Genomic DNA, 11,016 nt, shown 5'->3' with positions numbered 1-11,016 from the left:
AGGATCGGCACCCAAAGCAGATCAAGTTCGCCGGAAGTTGCGAAGCTTCCTGGGTCCTTTTTTTATGCAGAATGCAGAACCAACTCAAGGGTGGTTTTTCGGAGATCAAACAACCCTGAAAACCGAATCGAGAACCATAAAACCCATAAACAAGGGTGCGTCGGGATCAAGGAATAATAATAATAATGAAAACAGGATTCGCTTTTGTTTTCCGATATAATTTTGTTGGTTTTTTTATTGTTAGGATTTTCGTGTGGGGATTTTGTCGCCTGGTTGTTTTTTATGCTTTTTGTTGTATATAATTTATCTTAAAGACAATTAACAATTATTATGGTACACAACTAGATGATTTCTCTCATTCTATATGGTATGGCTTAAAAACACTATATATGTATTTACAGACATGCAAAAAAAAAAGATCCTTAACTTAGTTGGAGGAAAAAAAAATTGGAAAAAAATTCACGTCCCTACAGCTAGCTAATTGTATTGTTAATAATATATATTTATATAGTGTATTTTGTTTTTTGTAATATCTTAAATGGTAATTGTGGATTTTTTTTCGATTTTCACATATATTTTGATGTCAACAATAAACACTGAAAAAAAAACACACACACACTAGAGGTTCGTTCTACGCTTTCGTTTGTTTGCCGTTTTTAGGGTTTTAGTTTTTTTTTTTTTTTGTTATGTGTTATTTTTTGGGGACTTTATGGCATTTGTTTTTAAGTTTTTTAAGTTTAAATTGTAACAATAACCTTTATAATTCTCGTTTAGGACTTTTTTAGGCGGTGGCATGTGGATGATAGGCCGCTGCCCAGGCGTTGTGATGATGCGGATGCGGATGCGGATAGCCGTAGGTTGCCGTGGTTGCCGCACCGAAATCCGCGGGATAACCGGCCGCATACTCGGACTTCATGTGGCAACTGGAGCTGGAATCCTGGCTAGCGCCGCTGGCCAGTCCGCTCATGGTCAGGCCATATTCCGCCGCCAGCTGCGATTCACTTTGCATTGCCAGGGCGGCATAATGATGCTGGGCCAGGGCGGTGGCCGAGGCGGCTGGCGAGGATGCGGATCCCAAGGCGGACGAGGCTGAGGCGATGGCTGCGGCGGATGCGGATGCGGAGGCGGAGGCGGCGGAGATCACCGGCGAACCGGCGCTCGTCGAGGAGGAGGAGGCTGAGGCGGCGGAGGAGAGACTGGCTGAGGTAGTGGCTGGTTGTATGGCACGGCTGCTCCATGGCTCCATGTAGCTTCCCGTCGCTGATTGTTGCTGCTGTTGCTGTTGCTGCTGTTGCTGCTGCTGCTGCTGCTGCTGGTGCTGATGCAGTTGCAGTTGCTGCTGCTGGAAGAGCGGCGGCGGTGGTGGCGGCGCCGACTGATAGAGATTCGCGTAGGGCGCATAGTTGACCAGCGGCGCCTCCGGCTGCTCCTGCTTGAACTCCAGCGGCGGCAACGGGCTCTTGCCGTTCTTCTTCTCCTTCTTCTCCAGCTTTATCGCCGCTGCCGCCGCCGCCGCCGCCGAGGAAGAGGAGGAAGACGAAGAGGAGGAGGAGAAAGCCTGCTCCTTGGCCTCGGCGGCCAAGGCCTTCTTGCTCTTCTTGTCCTTGAAGTGGGTCTTCTTGTGCTTGCTGAGGTGATCGCTGCGCGAGAACTTCTTGGAGCAGATGGGGCAGGCATACGGCCGGTAGTTCGTGTGCGTCCTGCCGTGCCGCTGCAGCTCGTCGGAGCGGGAGAAGCGCTTGCCGCAGGTGAGGCACAGGAACGGACGCTCGCCGGTGTGCCAGCGCAGGTGGGTCTTCAGATGGGAGGCCTTCCCGTACAGCCGCTCGCAGCCGGGTATGTGGCAGATGTGCTGCTTGCGTCCGCGCTCATCCGGTCCCACAATCGGCGGCAGTCCGCTCATCTCGTTCGTGCAATTGGGGCACGTGCAGCGAACGGAGCGCCGCTGCAGCTGCGTCTGGAAGGCGATGTCATCGAAGTTGAATCCCGGATAGCTCTGCGAGCTCCACGGCTGGTACAGGCGCTCCTGGTGCGAGAACCAAGCGGCGGAGGAGGACATGCCCACCGCATTCCCATAGTAATCGGATGCGTACTGTGCATATGGAAACTGACTTCTGGAAGGAACGGAACAAATGGGGAGAACAACTTGGTTAATTGAGTGTCTGTGTCATTTGTATAATTTCTATATTAACTTTTAATTGTATTGCATTAAGTGCAGTGCTTTCATTGCTGTTTTTTTTTTTAGATTTTTATCCAGCGATCATTAGCCGTTTTGAAATGTTTAATTAATCGCTTTAAGCACCATTTGTCCCTGTCATTAGAAGCTGACACCTTTCCACTAATGGCCAAGATCGTTATACGTTATAAAGCGTTAACACAGTGCTCAATAAATTGTGCTCCATGGTATTCAAATCAGTCTGGATATTGCGATGCATTCAGATTAACCTATAATTTTCGCTGTCTGGATGCGGGATCTATATTTATGATCCACTACTTGATAATCGTTATTAGATCTTTAAATTAATGGAATAAGTAAACTTAAGTAATATATTACATTTGTAATAAATGTGTGAACAAACATGTTACTCCAAGTTGCTTGCTTTTAAATTGGAAGCTATTTAAGATGCTTAAATGTTGTACGGATCTGTTATTGAGACTTTTTCTTTGACTTGCAGAATTAGTATAATTCTACCTTAGTTTTCTTTGAATTAAGATCATATATAAATGCCTTTTTTATGTTTCTACGATTTTTGTGAGGGTTAACTCTTTGTCTGATCACCTCTTCAAGATTGATTTCTAGTTCTAACTGTATTGTCGGAATATTTACCTTGCTGGCCCCAATCCGGAGTAGGCGGTATTCCAACCGTAGGCGGCACTGGCGACCGCCGCTGCTCCGAGGTCCGCTGCTGCCGCTGCCGCAGCTGCCGCCGCTGCTGCCGCCGATGCGGAGGCGGCCGACGATGGCGACGAGGCCGTCGAGGAAGTGGATCCCGATGCGGAGATGGATGCGGATGCTGATGCGGATGCGGATGCAGAACCGGAAATGCCACCCGCCGATGCCGTGGGCGGTGGGGCCAAGGTCGTTGTGGGCGTGGAAGGACTCGCCGAAATGGAGGCGAACGACTGGGCGGGCGAGGGGAAGATGCTGGGCGAAACGGAGGCGGACGAGGGCGCCGACTGGATGCTGGAGTTCGGCGACGCTGTGCCCGTGGAGGAGGCCTGCGGATATGGAAGCTCCAGCTTCATCGGCGGCTTGCCGTACAGCGGCGAGCTGCCGGAACTCGATCCGGAACTCGATCCGGAGAGGGACGAGGGGGCGGACAGCAGGGCGGCGGCGCTTAGGAAGTCGTGTTGCTGCTGTTGCTGTTGTTGCTGTTGCTGTTGCTGCGGCAAGTGTGATTGTTGCATGTGTTGCTGCTGCTGTTGCTGCTGCTGTTGCTGTTGCTGCTGTTGCGACAATTGCAGATGATGATGCGCCTGCTGCATGTGAAGATGGTGCTGCTGCTGTTGCGCCGCCTGCTGCTGTTGCGCCGCCTGCTGATGCGCCTGATGCTGATGCGCATAGGGATTCAAGTAGTTGCACGCCGCATCGATCATGTTGAAAAGCTCTCGATAAATGTGACTTGCTCCTGTTGCGATTTGCTACTGCTACTGCTGTTGCGTTGCCTTTTTTTGTTTTGCTTCTGCGTTCGTTAGCAATTTTCGCACATTGCTCTCGCACTTATTGATATTGCTCGTGTAATTATGGCACGCTTTTCACTTTAGTTTTATAATTATAGTCTTTTGTGCAGCACACACACGTAATTGCATGCACACGCGGAGGAGAACACGGAAAAAACACAAACAAATTAAAGGCGACCGAAAAATTCGCCAATGTGCATATATATATATATATAGATTGGGGGGATATATATGTGCGTATATATATATAGATCCGAAAACGGGCGAGTTTCTCTGCCGCTGTTTGCTGCTGCTGCTTGCTGCTGCTGCGCGTGATGTGATACAACCACCGGTAATTATCGTCGATTGTTGACTGAATTCCAAAACGCGGCGAGAGAGTCTAACAACGTACAAAACGAATCACTGGCTGCGGGCAGAGGCGCGGGCAGCGGGCAGCGGCAGAGGCAGCGCTCGTGCTGTTTCCCTCTTACGCTCGCCGGCCTGAGTCGCAGCGCTCGCTCTAGCTCTCTCGCTCTCCCGCGCTCTCGGGCGCCCAGCCATGGTGGTTGTTTTTGGCCAGAAACGGTGCCCCGAGGGGATACTCTCTTTGTCTCGCTCCCACGACTGCATTGGTAATAGGGGCTTTTAGCCAAGAGCGCTCTCTTGCTCTCCCGCTCTCGCTAAAGAGATTCTCTCCATTCGATGCTGCTGCTTTCTGCTGCTGCGTTGGTTTTTGTTGTTGCCATTGCAGAATGCTGCTGCCGCGGGCGTTTTGTTTTAATTTCTATGTGTGGGTTTGTGTGTCAAAGCAATTGGGTGAGCATGAGTTTGTTGTTGTTATTTGCAACTCCTTTGATGTTGTTCTTGTTGCTGTTGTTGTTCTTAGTGCTCATATTGCAATCTGTTGTTGTTGTACCTGTAGTGCAACTTAAACTTTAAGTCAACATATTGGATTATCTTAAAGCTAAGTCCTTTTGACCAAAAGTTTTTCATTTAACTGATTTTATTTTTTTTAATTTATGAGTTCATACTTAAAAAGTTTTAAAAATTACATTCAAAATTGTGTGCAGTTTTTAAAACCCTTTAAAAATGTATAGGTTTTGATTAGGTCACACAATCCTAAATTGTTAATATTTTACTTTCCAATTTTCGCCCCCGATATTGGATGGGCTATAAATTACTCGGCTTTTTACACATTTCCAGTACCCTCCATTATAAACACGAATATCTGCTTAAGTTCCCATAACCCATTTAGCCCCCACCATTTCACATGCTTCAATTTGTTTCGACGAAAGTAAGCAGACAGAAAAAAGCATGGCTCATCATTTTAATTAAATTAAAATTTCGGTTTAATGGCATTTAATTTTTCACTTTGCTCAAGAGAACACCGAATGCAAGAAGAAGAAGGGAAGGGTATGGAATGGAGAAAAAGAAGAAGAAAGGGAGCGGGCATAATTCAAATATCAATACAATAACAATAAAAACTAATAAATTTGTGGTCGCGGCCCAATGAAATAACTGTATTTAAAGGGGCGTTGACCAAACACCACCACAAAAGAGACACCAGCTCTCTCTTTCGCTCTCTCGCTCTTGCAGGCCAAGTGTTAGTGTGCGTGTGTGTGTGTGTGTGAGCCACATATTAATCACAATAGTAGCTGTTGTTGTTGTTGTTATTGCTGGTCCCTTTTTATTATGCGGCGTCTTTTTTATTACGCATACGCAACGTGGGCCCAGGCCACAAATTTTACGATTTGCTGCTGCTGTGAAAAGATAATGATGACTCCCAAAACGAAACGAGCAATAAAAATTGCATTTCGACTTGGGAAGTACCTCTAGAATTTTTCGTGGCGCCCTAAATTGATATTTAGCAGATATTACCTATTTAAAATATAAATAAATTAAATTATTATGAAAAATTGTATGCCATTAGATATTGTTCACCTGTGTTTGGTTCCCAAATATATATCAACATAAGTTAAACCGTTAAATTTAAAAATCTTCAGATTTTTCTAAGCTACAGCAAAATAGCGGGTTGTGCAATTTATTTAACGATAGTTTTAATGATACCTAAAAAGGTATTCTTTGAGTAAAAGGCTCATTGACTAAAACGCCCTATTTTATTAGCAAAAGCAAAGTGCTCCTAAAACTTATACGCCCTACCTGGGCTTTATGGGGTATGCGACTGGGACTTCTGGGCAACGTGTAATGAAACGGAAGATACAATTATATCGAGGCAGCCGAGACAACAACAAGGAGCCTGTCTCGTGCTGCTTCTTGCCCCTCTTGCCACGATTCTTCCTGCCCCGCAGTTGCTTGCTGGCTCTTTTGGCTACCGAAGATTTATGACAATGCTGAAGTCAACTAGACTTGAAGACCGTCTGCCCCAGCCCCTCCCCCTTTTCCACCCCGTGCCCAGCCCCCTTCCCCTCTCATTCTCGCCTCCTTTTCTCGAGTCCTTGTCCTTGTTCTTGTCCTTGGGCCACAGCGTCGCCGCATAATCAATTAGCAAAAAGTCGACAGCAACAGCAAGGAAAGTTCCTACTATCCCTATATACCCAACGCCCACCAAAGGACACGCCCACTTTTTCGTACCACTAGGTCAATTGGAGTTGGAAAATCGTTTAGATTTCCCTGAGCTAAAAATAGTATTTGGTGGAGAATAAATTATAATAGCTTACAGAACTTAAAGGAAATTTTGAAAAATAGTAAAAGAAATAAAATAAAAGTATTTATTCTTAAAAGTTTAAATTGAACATATAAAGTATTTAATCCGAATATGAAGTGCTTTAAATATCGCCTGGATATCTTTAAATCTGTCAAAATATTGTGCAAAATGTGTGCTAATCTATTTTGAGGAAGTGATTTCAGATATAAGGCCAAGATCGATCCGTTCAATCCACTGCTCAAGCCCAAAACACACAACCCTACATTAAATCGGTAGATCTGTTCCGATCCGATCGGATCCGTGGCTATAATCAATTGATTAGTCGCGACGAGCCCACCAAACAAGGCGGAGATCAGTGAGTTCAGGTAGAGATCGCTTGGCATTTAAGCCGGGCTTAAGCTGGAAAAGTTTTGACTTCGTCGCATCAAAGCTCCTCATCCGCGGGATTTCTCGCTGGATCAAGTTTAATCCTGAAAGCGGACGAACCCGCCAGGATTATGGCATTTTGTTTTGCTACCTAGCCCCCTACTCGGTTACGCCTGAATCGTAATTATTGATTCTCGATCCGGATCGCAGTTCTCTGCCGGATTAATGCGATTTCTTCCAGTGGTTTGCACTCGGAGAAACTTTGTTTTATTCGCTTTCCATTATTTTGTTTCTAGGCGTTTTTTTACTATGAACATATTTTTGTTTTATGAATTAAAACTAACATTAAATGCTTAGTAAATCAGAAAGTATAGTACACTATTTTATATATATTTTTGACGTATTTATAACCAATACTTATTATGCTAGTTTTTTATAAATAACACTCATTTAAATCAATAATTTAATTTCAAACTTTATTTCATAAATGAAACTCGTGTTAGGGGTTGACTATAGTAACTTCTTGACTCATTTACATGCCACAAACCAGTCGACTGTTCTCCAAGTGCACATATATGGCTCTCGCATCGGGTTTTGGTGGTCTCGGATTAAACCGCACCCTTCTGGTCGCTCCTGTGGGTTGCCCTCGGTGGGTGGGTGGTTGGCTGGGTGGTTGCGCCGCTGCCGCGGGGTGCCATAAATGCATAATCCACGTTTTACGATCGCTTAGCAGGAAAAGTCAAGGGATCGTCTGCGGTAATCCGAAAGAGAGAACCGAATGCCACGGCCAGGTAAGGCGAGGAAAGTTCAATTGAAATGCTCGGGCTCGTAATCCTTAACCCTGCCGCAAACCTTTCGATGCCTTAACCCGTTATGCAGATTTGTGTTAATTGGATTTAGTGGGATTTTCGCATCTAAATCCTTTCACTGTCTGCAAATATTTTGGCCTTTCTAGCATCTTCGCTTCGTTCTTCGCCGGAGATTAGATTAATCTCCGGGGGTTTTTCGCCAATTGACTTTCGTATATCTCTTCTTGTCCCCGCATATCTACCTATCGCTAACTATCTTTGACTTCTCTGCTCAATCTCTGACTTTCGCAAACGTTGATCTGGGTTTTGGAACTCTGTCTTTTGGCCTGTCCTCTAATTTTTGAATTTAAAATTTTATTTAACATTTGTATTTGGTTTCTCTTAATATCTTCTTTCAATAAATATGTTTATAATAATTCTTTACTGATTTCTAGAGAAATTAAAAGGTACATAAATTTGTATTTTAAAAACAGCGATGTAAAACTAGTTTAATTTCCCTCAGAAATTATTTGTTTTAACAAAACTCCTACAAAAAAGTTTGAAAACAATGAAAATATACAGATATCAAGTGGAATCTGAAAAGTTAGACCTGCTGCCTGTTTTTTTTTTTTTGCTGGCATTATCTTTATCCACGAGATGCAACAGCTGTCGAAGGAATTCATCTGAGCAGATCCAGGCAACGCCCCCCTTATTTTCTTCACCCTTCCCTCCGTATATACAAATATGTATATGGTATATATACTCGACTTGCACGGCTGTTTGACGACAGATTGCGCAATCCTCGAACCTCATCGCAAGGTCGTGCCACGCCCCCTTTGACCTTTTTTCGGGGGCGCACTTGTGGCCATCACCCGGGATCTTCGGACTTCCACGGAATTCTCTAATCAAGCGGCAACGATGCAAAAAAAAAAAAAGAAGAAAAAAACACACAGGCGAACAAAAAACAATAGCATCAAACAATAAATTTTAATTTCAATAATAAATATTACCCTCCATGTGTGTGTGTTTTTTACTCTTCTCCTCTCTTTTCTTCTTTTGCGACGGAGCGTGTGTCTCCCAAGGAAGAGGGGAAGGGAGGGGGGAAACGGAGGAATGGATGGGGGAACCGCGAACAAGATATTAGAGATCTCCTCGGGGAACGTTTTGCACTAAAAATGTCAACAGCATCAATTTACAGCCCCTAAATAGGGGAAGAAAGAGAGGGAGCGAAGAAAGAGTGCCGAAACAAGGGGATTCTAACACTTCCCGGGAAATCACTCGGCCGAGCTCACAAAATCTCTAGATGACCGAAACTCGAGGCACTTGTTCTTACACTTGGGAAAAAATCTATTTCGGGCAGAACTCGTCTAAAAACATTTTGATTTCAGAAAGTAAACAAATGATACAGTTCATAGAGGTATGCCAATTATAAATCGGAGAAAAGATAGAAATGTTATAGGATTAGAAGTGCTGGGTTTTAGGCACTTTTCTGAAAACACTTTTTTTGCATATTTTGAAAGGTCGGGGGTTCCCAAAATTGATAAAACATCGACCAAAAATTAAAAATAAACTTATAATGCAGCTTGTTAGATATTTAAATAAAAAAATGTATAGAGGTATGCCACTTGTAAATCGGATAAAAACTAGAAAAGTTATGGGCACTTCTAAAGTGCGGGGATCTAATCAATTTTTTTGGAAATCCACTTGTGGCGAATTTTGAAATTCAACTAAAATATCGATTGAGTAGACCGCTTAAAAAATATTATTGATATTTCCCTCAGTGTATTTGAGAACAGGAGCTGTTCGAAGAGAAGCGGCGAAGAGAAGAGAAGAAGCCGCCGGTCGGACCGCCGCACAAATGGGGTGTCGAAATGATCATCAGTTGAGGGCGCCCCGCGGCGGTCCGCTCCTCTGATCTTCGCACCGCACGCCCCGCTGCGCTCCTCCGACGGCCAGGAGCAAGGAGAGAAAAGCAGAGACGAGCAGAGCAAAGGAGAAAAGGATCCTCGACCCCGAAACAGGACTCTCTGGCCCCTAAAAACCGAAACAGTGGCACAAACTGAGGAAAGGCCATCGGCCATGGGCCATGGGCCATGGGAAAAATCGATGTGATTTCGCTGTGTGTTTGCGAAATGCAGGCGACAAAGGTGCCAGGACAAAGGACAACTAATTGGTCCGATTCCAAATTGCGAGTCGCTGTTCTTTTGAGTCCTTAGAACCTGCCGCTGCTCCTTTGTCCTGGCTCGAGGCTTCTTGTGTCAGTCGGTGGGCACAACAGGTTCAAAGGGAATGCGACCTGTGCGACCGGCAATCAAAAATATTTATTTATTCCTCAATAAACGGAACCCTTAAACGGAATTTTTACTTCACCGAAAAACCACCTTATAAAATGGTTAGCAATAATACAAATCTAGAGTACGCTTACATGAACCTAAAAACTGCAAACATACAGTTTATAATAATATAATGGCATACCGTAAACATTTCCGAATGAATTTATAAGCCAAGTTATTATAAGCCAATCATTAATATTTTAAAAATTAAAAATTTTCAATGTTTTAAAAAACTTATGTTCTCGCCACTCTTAACCCGATTTCAAAGTAACACACCTCTAAAATTTTGTGATTGAATTCCTAAACGAACTGAATTTAAATTTTTCAAATCGATTTTGGAATCGAATTCAAAGTGGCACCCCTTTTAAAGTTTATGATTGAATTCCAAAGCATCGTGCGTTTAAATTTTTTATTCGAAGATGGTAATTTTTTGACTCTCTTTATTTTAAAAAATTTCCCAGTTTTTGATGAATTGCAAAAAAGTGACCCAATACTTCACTTGTAAATTGTCCAATCAATAAATTCTTTGACCCCTGCTCCTGTCAGATTTTTCCAAGTTTTCGTTGGACTTATTTATAATACTGCTTCACAATATTTTTATTTTATATTATTATATTTTTATCACTGTTGTTATTAAATTATGCTTAGCTTAAGGAATAATTTAAGATGCACTTTTTCCCTTTGATAACGTATTTTAAAAAGACAACAGCGCCACCTATCATCGAAACCGCTCACACGTTTCCAATTTTGGCCACAGTCTTCTACATTAATTAATAACTTTACATAGACGATAGAGGGCGTCCCATCTCTATATTTCCAGTGGGGTCGGAAACCTAGGATTGTTTCTGGATTTAGAGCCAAATCGATACTCGGAAATCGATAGACCGATATAATATTCTTAAATTTTAACATTTTTAACTTTAATATTTAACGGTCTTTCTGACACCATTTTATTAATGGATAAGCCCCAAAGTAAGTCTTTAAAAAAAATTTCTAACCCATTTTAAGCAAAAGCTCTGAATTGCAATTATACCGATCTTTTTCTGTTGATATTATATAAATATAAATAAACGGCATACAATAGCTAAAAAAAATGAAAAAGGTAGCTTAGCACTTTAAAGAAAGGTAGCCTAAACATTAATAGTGTCGGAAAGCGTGATTTTAATTATGTATTTACTTGGAAAAATATCTATTAACATTGCCA

The 11,016-nt window shown here is 43.1% G+C and overlaps 1 protein-coding gene across 1 annotated transcript; it reads right to left on the bottom strand.

The window, feature by feature from the left end:
- Nucleotides 1-234: 234 nt before the first annotated feature.
- Nucleotides 235-4,022, bottom strand: LOC108097401 (transcription factor btd). Its single transcript, XM_017199656.2, has 2 exons — nt 2,828-4,022; nt 235-2,114 (listed from the first exon to the last, which is right to left on the bottom strand). Exons 1-2 carry the CDS (start codon nt 3,595-3,597, stop codon nt 782-784), a joined length of 2,103 nt encoding a protein of 700 aa, XP_017055145.1. The 5' UTR covers nt 3,598-4,022; the 3' UTR covers nt 235-781.
- Between the last annotated feature and the right edge of the window lie 6,994 nt (nt 4,023-11,016).

The sequence above is a fragment of the Drosophila ficusphila genome, unplaced genomic scaffold (genome assembly GCF_018152265.1).
Source record: "Drosophila ficusphila isolate 14025-0441.05 unplaced genomic scaffold, ASM1815226v1 contig_197, whole genome shotgun sequence".
Taxonomy (NCBI): domain Eukaryota; kingdom Metazoa; phylum Arthropoda; class Insecta; order Diptera; family Drosophilidae; genus Drosophila; species Drosophila ficusphila.
This window is presented reverse-complemented; position numbering and strand designations above follow the sequence as displayed.

What these genes read in the sequence shown, in the direction of transcription:
- LOC108097401 (XM_017199656.2), bottom strand. Translation starts at nt 3,597, where the DNA reads ATGATCGATGCGGCGTGCAACTACTTGAATCCCTATGCGCATCAGCAT. An exon ending in TCCGGATTGGGGCCAGCAAG is followed by an intron (nt 2,115 to 2,827) that starts GTAAATATTCCG and finishes CGTTCCTTCCAG; the next exon opens with AAGTCAGTTTCCATATGCAC.